This window comes from Carettochelys insculpta, chromosome 6 (genome assembly GCF_033958435.1).
Source record: "Carettochelys insculpta isolate YL-2023 chromosome 6, ASM3395843v1, whole genome shotgun sequence".
NCBI classification, from domain to species: Eukaryota; Metazoa; Chordata; order Testudines; family Carettochelyidae; genus Carettochelys; species Carettochelys insculpta.
Genome location: NC_134142.1, coordinates 47,620,987 through 47,633,348, shown reverse-complemented (window position 1 = coordinate 47,633,348; position 12,362 = coordinate 47,620,987). Strand labels below are relative to the sequence as shown.

The 12,362-nt window shown below is 39.1% G+C and overlaps 1 protein-coding gene across 1 annotated transcript in view; it reads right to left on the bottom strand.

Annotated features, from left to right (window-relative positions):
* Window positions 1-12,362, bottom strand: part of SNX6 (sorting nexin 6) — a 46,884-nt gene that overhangs the window by 3,391 nt on the left and 31,131 nt on the right. Inside the window, exons 9-13 of the mRNA XM_074996856.1 lie at window positions 9,249-9,324; window positions 7,639-7,678; window positions 4,045-4,131; window positions 3,224-3,383; window positions 1,679-1,764 (exon numbers count right to left, since the gene is read on the bottom strand). Of these exons, the coding sequence (XP_074852957.1) occupies window positions 1,679-1,764; window positions 3,224-3,383; window positions 4,045-4,131; window positions 7,639-7,678; window positions 9,249-9,324 (449 nt within the window). The remainder of the gene's footprint in view (window positions 1-1,678; window positions 1,765-3,223; window positions 3,384-4,044; window positions 4,132-7,638; window positions 7,679-9,248; window positions 9,325-12,362) is intronic.

Here is a 12,362-nt window from a genome sequence, read left to right as displayed (position 1 = left end):
TCCCTGGAGAAAAAACTAGCTGTTAATAAATTTAGGCCTTTGTTTTCAAGTTATAATTTTGTTTCATATGTAACTATTTGTTTCCATCACTCACTCTTGTTCCTACTGGAAACTCTGTTCTGCTTTACCGTTTCCTTTGTTTTACCATAACTGAACTTAAGTGCTGTGAGCGATAAAGGAGCCATGGCCTAACCTCACACTAGTAAACCGGGGCACATTTTTCCTGTGGGAACAGAAGATCTGGGATTTGTGTGGGTATCCAGCAGTCAGAGGCTAGATACCATAAGGAGACACTGACAAGGACTTGGGAGCTGGGATGTATCATGAAACTGCAGGGCAAAGGCAAGGCTGGCATAGCTCAGAGGAGAGTACTGGGCAGCTGAAGTGCTAGCTGTATGAGGGAACTGATACCCAGGGAACACAAGAAAGAATCCCTTGCACTGAAAGCAGGGGATAAACACAATGAATCTCAATCTTGGATGCCCCAAGAAACATCATATTCAAAACCAATAAATAATATATATAATACTGTAAAACAGTACATGTGAAAGCCATCTTATTCATAAGAACAAAAGTGAGGAGTCCCATATATTCTAGTGCTAACAAATATTTTGAGTTTAGTTTAAGATAGATGGCAAAAGGATAAAATAATGAAAAAAGATTTCCTGAAAATTACATTTAAAAAAGCCATTTCCTCTCCTACCATTAAAAGGCATTCAAAACTAAAAACTGTTTTACATCAAAAACTGAAATGTCCAAACCAATTTAAACAAAAGTTGCATGGATGTTTTGTTTTTATAGACCCTCACACACTTGTGAATATCAAGTATCTATGTTTCGCTTTAGCTTCAAATATTCAAAATAAATCCTCTCAGATAAGGTTTTAATGAACCAGCAGCCGTGTAAATAATGATAATTGAATAATGTGAACACTGAAGGAAAAATGGTTAAAGATGGTTCTTCTGAAAAGTCCTTTGATATAAAACATTATAGCCACTATCTGCAGCTTTGTCAAAAGTAGTAAGCTGTTATCTCTATGTGCAATAGCTGCTCACAGGCATTTAAATGACATTTAAGGACAGTGCACTTAGGTCTTCTAGGGGAAAAATAATTCATCTACTTAAAAAGCATTTAGCATGTTCAGTAAGTTATCTGCAAGTTAAATTTCGTATTCAACATCCTATGCTACTGAACTTAAAAAAAAACAAAACAAAACACAAGGCCCATATCTCAATTTCTTGCTCAGTGACAGACTTCCTACATGAGCTTCATTCATCCTTTTATACCTCACTGGGATATTGCAAGAATATAATCCACTAATAGTAGAGAAGGAAATTCACATAAGGCTAACAAGGTTCATACATGTACCTAGACAAACAACTGTAGCATTACTATAAGCCAAACCATGCGATCCCTTCTACACAACAGAGATGTTCAAAAAAAGCACCTAAAGCACTTTGGAGCACAAGCCCCATTTAAAGTCTCTGCTGTAACTCCTATTATCCATACTTAATTAAATTACCCTTTCAGCTGAAGCTGCTTATATTTTGTATCAACACAGACAACTTTCTGGACATGGAGAATACATTACATACCTCAAAAATGGCCGAACTAATTTTATTCAGGTATTCAACATGGAAAATGGATTTAAATGCAACCCAAATGGGTCTTTGAATACCTTTGCATGCTTCAGTTCCAATTCTGCAAGTTCCACTAGATTCTTTCGAAATGCAGCAACTCTTCTTGTTTTGAAGTCTACAAGTTCTGTGAAGTATAATTTGGGATTTCATTAAAAACAGTGTCAACATATTCAAGCATTAAGACTCTTTCCTTTTTGAATGGGTGGGTGGAGGGAAAAAAAAAAATCACAAGTTTAAGACTACAATTTAGGCTCAGCTCTATTGCAGCACTGCTACACACAAGGTGGAAGCTCAGCCCTGCCTCTCCTCCCCCCCTACAGCCAGGAAATTGGTTAATCCATAGGCAGCATGGCTTTGAGCAAAGACCAGCTAATGCCATCAACCACCACATAAATGGTAAAGCGCTATATCTATTTATTTATTAAGGAAGCTGTTGTAATTAGGACTGTTAGTGACTTTAAAGAGGTTCACCGGCACTTGGGCCATAAATAGAGGTCAAAAGGTCAAATTCTGGCATTCCACCTTGGAAAGGTTGCTGACCCCTGGCCTATACTTCAATTAAAAATCTTGGACTAGCCTGTGCCAGCTAGCTCAGATTCAGAGAATTAGGTCTAAGTATCTGTTTAATTAAAATACAAGGTACTAGCATCCTCCCCAAAACCTGGGCTCTCAAATCCTATGATTTGGGAGGCTCTCAGAGCATCTATTCTGCAACTTAACAGTCCATTACCCCAAGCCCCTGGAACCCAAGTCAGCTGCCATATGCCTCTAACTGCACTGTAGATATACCCTTAGAGAAGGAGCTGTTTAAAATATGGTTTTGCTGTTTTATCCGAACCATAAATTTCCATATATGTAAAGCTATCTGGAGTCAGATAGTGTAGGTATTCATTTTTCTCCTTTCCCTTCATCACAACTTCCCTAGCAGGGGGAGGGGGTCTAAAGCCATGGTGTCAACCAGTTCTGAAGTCACTACCTTAGCTACTGCTTTAGTGAACTAGATACGTTATTCTGAATATCTATTGTTCAAGCCAACTAGCCACATTCAACTGGCCAAATAATCACATGTGGCTGCTGGCTAACATGTTGCACATTAGGGCTCTCAAGGGAAAGCACCTTTCACCCACAAAAGTGGCTTCAGCTGGAACAGACCTCCACTACTAGTATTCACACCAAAACCTCCTCTCACTTGGTCTTCTATTTCTCACAGATCACAACCTGCACTGAGATATGGCCATCAAAGAGAATCAGCACTAAAATGCCTAGGCAAAGTTGTATAAGGGTTTCCTGTTTCAACTGATTTTGATACAATTATATTTGGCTTCACTATCTACAGTCAGTTGCACTTTTATGTGTCAAAAAAAAAAAAAAAGCAACAATTAGTTATTTATATCATGATTTGACCAAATTCAGCCAGCATTTAAGCAACAGTTTGGCACCAGAAAGACCATTAGTCTATAGTATTGAAGGAAAATACTATTAAAATGTCCTCAGTCACAAATACAGAGAAAATTCAGAGCAGTAAACATTTTATATGTCTGAAAAAAATGAGGCTACTTGAGAATTTTTTTAAAATGTAATACCTTGTTTTGCTGATTCAGATATTTTTTCAAATTTCTGACAACATACTTGCTGAGTGGTTTCAGCTTGTAGCACATCTTTATTTTTTGCTCTTGCTTTATCCAATGCCTTATTAGCATTTTCATAATCCACTAATGACCTAGATCTTCTATATAGGAGATCCTACAAAATAAAGTAAAAAGAAGTCTACAGTGACCTACCGGTGGGTATTTTTAGAGCCCAGATCAAGGAGTATTGACTATTTTGTTTGTCTCTAGATTTTCATGTTATTCCTGTTTGTGAGGATTGTTTTAAATTCAGTCATGTGAGTATAACAAAAACAGATTCTCCCTGCCACCAACTCAATGGATTGTAAAGTTCCCATATTCAACAGCCAAGTGGTCTTGTCCAGTCTAATACTGCGTCTGATAGTGGCCAATACCAGAAACTTCAAAAAATGTTGTTAAAAGAAACCCATGAGAAAGGAGGCATCGGGAATTCCTTATTTTCCCATCATGTTAGACTCAAACTATAGTTTAGATTATTAAAGTAAAATACATGCATACCATGAGAAACAGTACTAGAAATGCATTAAAAATGTGAACATCCATCATTATAACCGCCTCTTTCTGAATGTGGACAATTCTGTAAACATTTCCCTCGCACTATCAGAGGAAGCAAAAATTACCAGGCAGGAAATTTTAATCTTCTTCCTAATCCACTGAATTAATATAACAATTTACATTCACATGGGTGATCTAGTCTATGTTCCTTGATACTCAGAAATGCTCTTTCAAATAGCGTACATAAACTAGGTACATTGAACATAAAAGTACAGATTTACCTTAGCAGCTTGGGATTCTCTTAAGTAATATTTCAGAAGGTCAGAAAGCTTAAGATCTTCATCTGCAGACACTCGTGCTTCTATTTTCTGGGTGGGGAAAAGTGATATGCCCTTCTTAAAAACATCAAGACTTCAATTTTTCATTTGTCTGATGCACATACAGTAGCAAATATTCTCAAAGCAATAGTGCACGACACACACATATTGCCACTAAAAGTATATCAAGGTTTATCATCATGGGCTAGTTAAGCCTCCTTTTGTAGTCTTATAGAAAGCCAGTTTTTAAGAGACACATTGTTTCTACTCTCAATGGACAGTCACTGTATATTGAAAAAGGCAGAGAAATTTAAGCAACCTCAGAAGCAAATACATACTCATGTGACCGCAAGACAGAATTATGGTTCATTAACTCAATATCAATTACTCAAATGTGCTTCAAAGAGACCATTCTACTGTATGAACTGTCTGGAAAGGTCAACCAGTTCTGTACAGTAAATAGCTATCTTCATCTTCGGTTTTAAAATGCTACTATGGGTTTGATTAAATTAGTACCTGTGTTCAAAAGGTGCACTCACAAAGTTGAATCTCGGTGATGAGATGGCAACAGACTGATTCAACAGTGTACCCAATATAATATTGCTGTACCCATATGTAGTTAACAGAACAGCATGAATCACTGATCTGAGGAAGTAGTCCTGATTCAGAAAATCTAGCTTATTTGATGTCTTCATAAACAAATAGGCTTTTAATTATTCATATTTACTAGCTATTTACATAAATTTGCCACTCTCTTGAATGATTGCTGCTCAAGGTCCCAACTGAAGATCTTAAAAATTTCCATTAGTGTCCTTGTTAGTCAATCTAATGCATTATATATTCTTGTTCCTGATAGTTTGAGTTCAAAAATATAGTAAAATGGACATTTCAATACTTTCTAAGTAATGTTTACAAATAAAATAATTAAAGGATTTTACTATTACGATATAGAAGTGATTTTAGATGACTTGCACTTGGATCAACATACAAGACAGCTTTCATATTATACTGGCCCACGAGAAAGCTAACATGCTGTTCCAAAACCTCAATGCTGAAGAAACATTTAAGAGAAAAATTACTTTACTTTTTTGGCCATTCACTTGTTTAAGATATTTTAAAAGGGTGTACGTTTTAGGAGTTTGAAGTATTTTTTTTTAAAAAGTTACATCTTGCAAAAGTAGAATTAATACTGATGTGTTACAGCAGGGGTCAGCAACTCCTGGCACGGGTGCCAAGAAAGACACAGAAGCCTATTTTCACTGGCACATTAGGCAGAGGGTCAGCCCCACCCCTCCTCCCTCATGTAGCCAGGGCCTTGCTCAAAGCCATGCCACCTGCAGATTAACAAAAGACCAGCTAATGCTACCAACCACCACCTAAACACTAAAGCTCTGCACCTTTATTTATTTATTAATGAAGCTTTTATAAGTAGCGCTATTAGGCTATGTCTAGATTACAGCAATTTGTTGACAGATGTTTGTCAACAGATTGTAGCCAAACTGCCAAGTGGACCACAAGAGCAATCCCCACTGTCAACAGAGAACAGCTGGACTACCTGGCTGTTCTCTCAACAAAACAGCCAACTGGTAGCACAGCAGTCAGGGCTGCCTGGTGGCCCAGAAGTCTTGTCTGTCAATGGAGGGGCCCCCAGAATGTCCAGACGGTCTTTCTGTCAACAAAAGTGCTGTGTTCTATCGATTTACTATTGACAGAATGCCTTTGGAATCTGGATGCTTCCCGTTATGTCAGAAAAATGCCAGTTTTGTGGAAAAAACCCTCTAGTCTAGATCTAGCCTGAGTGCAGTGGTGCTCAACCTGTTTCCAACCATAACCCCCATATTTTAGAGTACTTATGTTGCGACCCCCAAGGCCCAAACCCCTCCCCCGCATCCCCAGGCTTTACCCTCCATCAGCCCCCAAGCCCACACCTACCTCCCCAGCCTTAACCCCTTTCAGCCCCAAACCCCCCATCCCCAGGCTTTGCCTGACTGTAGCAACAAGCTCTGCGCGCAGCTCCTCCATGGCCACTGCCTCCCCGCACCCCACAACTGTTCCCCTCAGCATGGCTCCAGGAAGGCAGGCTCAGCCACCCCTCCCCCCAGCTCTCCTGCAGCCTTAGCATTCCTCCACATGCAGCGCCCGGGTGGCTCCCTGACCTGATGGTTTCCCTTCTGGCGCTCCATGGTGCTGTTGACTCCACTTGTGGCTGTGGACGCTGCTGCTGCTGCTGCTTAAAGTTTAAACAGTGGCAGCCTCCAGAGCCACAAGAGAAGCGCTCATTAAAGTGCATGTGGCCCCCAGGAACACACAGGTTGCACACCACTGCCTTAGTGACTTGAAAACTATCACCAGCACTTGGACCATACATCGAGGTGAAAAGGTCAAATTTTGGCACTCCACCTCAGAACGGTTGCTGACCCCTGTGCTACAGTTAATATTTTTTTTTTATTAAGTGCCACATTGTTCAGCACTGTATAAAATGTAAGACAGCTCCTGTCTAATAAACAGACTGTCTAACAAGACAGAATGGGGGGAAGGGGGGAAAACAGTGGAAAGTCCAGAAAAACTGATCAGGATTCTTCTTCTGTTAAAATATTACTGTATAAAATAGCGATCTCCCAGAAGTGATCTTGAATGCACAGTGAAGCTGTGATGCTGCAATAAGACTTCACATGGGAACAGTGGTCTGCCTACATATTTCAGGATTAGGGCCGAAAAAAAAACCCCTATTATAAAGGGAAACACAATTAATACCAGATATAATAAACAAAAGCAGCCCCCCTTACTTGGTAAAAAATAACGTCAGACCACAAAGTAGATAACAGACTATATTGTTTGAAGAGCTCTGTACAAGCCTGAAAGCTTGTCCCTTTCACCAAAAAATGGTCCAACAAATTATATCCACCTTGACTCTCAATTACACTTTTACACACCCTACAAAGCCATTTTAAATGTAGTTTTATGAAAAGACTAGAGCAGTTAAGATTTTCAAACAGTATCTTCCTCCTTACCACTTCCCAATACTCAAAGGCTATGTGTAGATCACAGGGATTTGTTGACAGAAGTTTTTGTTGGAAGATATATTCTGACAAAATTTCCATTGACATATCATAGCCAGACCATCAACCATATCAAAAAATAATCCACTCTGTTGACAGAGAGCAGCCAGAGGGCCCAGATACTCGACTGGCAGAACAGCCAACCAGAAGCACAGCAAACAGGGCTGCCTGGTGTCCTGGAAGCGCTGTCTGTTGACAGAGGGCCCCCTGGAACATCCAGAAAGGCTTTTTGTTGACAGATCTGTCAACAGAGGCGTTATTCCTCAGTAAGCAGAGTACTGCTGTCGACAAAAGTGCTGCGTTCTGCAGACTTTCTGTCGACAGAACGCCCTTGGGAATCTGGATGCTCCATGGGTTTTGTCGGCAAAATGTCCATTTTGCTGACAAAGCCCTTTAGTCTAGATGTAGCCAAAGATTCTAATTGTCAAGGTCATGGCATACACTGCGATATACAATTACACAGCATTTTACATCTACAAATTGATTGAATGATACATACCCTTGTTTTGTCAAACAACTCTGATACTTTCAAAAAAAACCTGGGGAGGAAACAGATGTATTATGACTAATGATTTTCAGTTCACTTTCAAATCAATAACAACCTAATCTGTATTTTCTTCTTTTAAAGCCACAGGAAGGTAAGATAGTCTATACTGGACGAGAAGGGACAGCATCTCAATTGCTTATAAAACTAATGTATGGAATCAGTGATAACAGTGAATAACTGGTTTCTTCAATGTGTCTAAGACAAATTACAACACTGTCAAATCCTAAATCAAACAATTCCAGGTCAAACAATATTTTTTATTTACTAAAGGAAAGATTAACATGGGAGCACTTCCTCAAGGACTGCCTTTGCTTCTGTATGTTTAATTTAGACCCAGAATATTGCCACATTGTTTATCTCAATTCTTAGCAGCCTTACACCATTATCAGATGTTCTTTACATGAGGTTCAATACACAGGAAAGTAAATTCACATCTACAAACACATGCAATGCTGAAAGTTCTGTATGTAAGAGGTTGAAGAACAATGACGGATATCCTCGCTGGATAACACACACAAGCAAAGGAAGAAAAGGTTATGCAGCTTGGCAGACACAGTCAGAAGTCAAGTCTGCCTGAAGCCACAACTGAAATGAATCTGGAGCATGTAATTGAAAGTCCAGCACACTAATCACAAAACCACAACTTGGTACAATGCAAGGAAGACATACCACTGCAGTCCTATGAGACCTGAGGTGAACACACAAATCTCTGTACAGATTGAACCTCTAGTCCAGCACTTTCTGGTCCAGTGTGATTTTAGTGAGCTAGATATCCACTTATCATGGGTGTGACCCAAATTTCCCAGGATCCCATAAAGCATATCACCATCAGTCCTGGCTCTCAGTATTCTGGGCTGTTATTTTGCTATACTTTACCCCTAAATGTCTTGTAAGAGCACAGTAAGTAGTGGAAGTGTTGGTAATGTTGATAACCAAATTATGAGAGGTCAGTATTGCCTAATTCTCTGGTTCAGCACCAGTGAAGGTCCTGAGGGTGCAAGACTAGAGATGTTCAACCTGTATGCTAATTTCATATATAAAACTCCTTCCTACAATAATGTGAAGTATAAGTAGTATTATTAAGCTTGCCTTTCCACAAGCAAGGCTTAAAGAACATTTTAAAACCTTCATGAAGCATGAAGAGTCCAGGAGTTCAATTTAGACCAGAATATAAAAGACGACCATTCAACATATTGGGAAAAATTACCAAAAATTTGAGTAAACACAAATTTGGATCCCTAACTCCTGTTTTCAACTATAACGAAAGATTGGGGATCCACAGATGTACACAATGAAGACATTTGTCATGGTTTGCTGTGACTATAACAAAGCATACCCATATCTAGATTTAGATATGCTCTTGTAATGCCTCAAAATCTGCTTGCTGTGCATATTGGGAGAGTTAAGGGAAGAGAAATAAACCACTCTTTTGGATGTTATTCTCCCTTACGAATACATTCCATTTTGGGAAATGAATGGACATCAGCCTGGCCAGTTAAAATTAACATATTGCTGGGTAGCAATCTGTCCTGTAATGTAATCACTTTTAATAAAAATCTTACTTGCACATATCTGTGGAGTCCTGTGTTCCTAACGTATATAACGAAGAACCAATTCTATTATAGTCATCTGCAACATCTAGGGGGAAAAAAAGAGGACCTAAGAGTCAATATTTCACTCTACTGGCACAGGAACATTATTTCAAAAAGCGTGTTTCATTTCTTCAAAACTGGATACATTAATAAAAAAGGTATGATCCAGCTCAATCAAGAGTTATGCGTTCAATTACAAAGAATTACAAAGCAAAATTCTATGGCTTATATTGTATTAGAGGTCAAACTAGATAATTACAATGCTCCCTTCTGACTTTAAAGGCTATTAATGTTACCCAGACATATTCTAACACCACTCAGAGGCTATGTCTACACTAGCCCCTCCACCCACCGTTTTGAAAGGGGGATGCTAACAAGACACTTTGGGATATGCTAATGTGACGCATATTCATTGCAATGAATATACATCACCTCATTAACATAATAGCAGCCATGGCACTTCTAAAGTGCCGATTTTGATCGTTTACAGCTCATCTGCATGAGGTCCTTTTTGAAAGGACCCCACACACTTTGAAATCCCCTTATTCCTATATTTCTAGGTGTTGCAGATGACTGTAATATTTGGTTATATGAATAAGGGGATTTTGAAGTTTGCGGGGCCCTTTCAAAAATGACCCTGTGTAGATGAGGGGCACGCGATCAAAAGTGGTACTTTTGAAGTGCCATTGCTGCCATTATGCTAATGAGACACTGCATATTCACTGGAGTGCCTCATTAGCATCTCCCTTTGAAAGGGAGGGGCTAGTGCAGACATAGGCAGAATGTAGTATCTACAAAATATAACACTACATTAAACTTAATCTTTTCCACCATCTAGGTATAATCCTAAATCATTTGTGTTTCCACATTAGAGGACAGAAATCTCAGTCCCTAATTGCGCGACTACAGTATAGTTAATACAAGCTCTGAATTGCCCAAAAGGAACAAGAAACATGGTTTATGTGGGACTTAGATATACACTGAGTGAAGGCTTTCCTGTCATAGTTATCTAACATCTAAAAGGTCATTGACTAGAAGGTTAATTCATGGTAAATTCAAAACGATTGCTTTAAAACAAACAAAAATTAGTTTTCATTACAGTTCTTCAATATTCATGTTAATTCAGCTAATACCACTGTTGCTATTCTTACTGCATTTGCGAGTTGAATACCGACTGATTCTGTTCATGAAAGCTGTAACGTGTTGAGAAAAAGGCAGGAAAGCCAAACAAGACTTGAGAAAAAGATATCTGTGTAAATGGGTACAGATTTATATTGGGCAGGAATGTAAAATATCAATGTTAATTTATACTCTGACTTTACCACTGAATTTCTCCTTCTCCCATATAGAAACAGGAATGCTCTACTGTACTTTTTTATCTGGGCTATCCTCTGCACACTCCTTTTGGCTGCATTTAGAAGAGACATACATTATACACAACCCCTACCATGGATATATTCAATAGAACAGACAGCAAGGCATTGTTTAGGTGAGTAGAATAAGGGTGCTCCCGAACTCTGGGGTACGTAGCCCTACTTACCCAGACAGTCATCAACATGGCGACTTTTAGCAGCATAACGTCCCACTGCATCCTCATTGCAGCAGCCTTTCCCTGCCACTGAGAGTAACCGGAGTCTTTTGCTCCTACACTGAACAATTATGGCAGTGGGAAGACAGCAAAGACAGACTCTAGCAGCAGAAAATTGCTGAAGGCTAACCCTGCTAATTCCCTCTGCCAGGGCCTTTCATAATACATAAAGCTAATATACCATGTTGTGGACACCACCTTCTTCCCTGCAGTATGTAGGTACACATTGCCTTTCAGCTTTCAGATATCTGACAATTGGAAATTTAACATGCTTAACCTTATGAATACAAGGAAGATGACGACGATCCTTATTCTTATGCTGTTTCATTAAAATAGATCATTACAAAAGGGATACAAACTTTTTTTGTAGCATGGAAACACCACCTCCCTTTGACTACTGTATATCAGCCTTGTGGAATAGCTTACATAAATGTAAGGAAATTATGCATTTTAAGCTGTCTAAATTATACTTTAGTGTAACTGAACAGCTGGTAGTAAGATGTCATAAGGAGTTGCTGTCACTATAGATCTCTGTAGATCACTAGTAAGTACTCCATGGATAATCTCTTGAAGATTCCTAGTGTCCATACTCCCCTACATAGAAGGGGCCAGTATTCCCCAGGTGCCATTTGACTGAACTAGCAAACCATGTGCAAACAAGGTGCTTCTCCTTTCATGTCCTGAGGTTGGTCAGTTGGTCAGTAGCGGATCCTCATTTTTTTTCTACTGCATTGGAAATAAAATCGGCAGAGTTGCAGATCCTGTCTTGGTCATTTAATAACTTAGGGCCTTCTTCCTGTCATCTAGCATGATATCTAACCCCTGCTAGGTGTAAATGAATTTCAGGAAGGAATACAAGAAAGTTAAGTGTTTGGTTAAAATGGGAACCTGATATTGCTTCAGACATATACTTGTAGTCAGGACACAAGGCCATTCTCATGGGACATATCACATTTGCCTGGATCTCACAATTAAGAATATAAACCTCCAGAGAAAACAAACAAAGAGCTGTCTGACAGGAGTTAGAACCATGGCTCCTGTGAGCTTTGTAAGTACCAGTTTCAGATCCCATCAACACAGGTGGTTCACACAGAAGAAATACATGGAGCAAATCTCTGGCAAACTGCATTATTGCAGAGTTAGCAAGAGACCAGTAGTTTATGCATTAGAGGGTGGAAAGCTAAAATGAGAGATGGATTATGGTAGCTTCTATTTTTGACATATATATGGAAGACCCAAAACGAGAAGTCACAGAAGATCATTTTGGATATACTCTTCTCTAAGTTGCTCAGATAGACAATCCCTTCCATTTCATCAGCTAGATTTTTCTGGACAACAGCTTTCTGTTTTTCTGTATAAAACTTTTGACTGACAACACACTCAATTTAGTGGTCCCAGAAAGACAGAAGTCTAGCTGTCAGCACAAGCAGCAGAATCGGGGTGAAGAATCTTACCATCATTCTGAGATAAAAGTTCTGGTAAACTGGAAAGCAAGA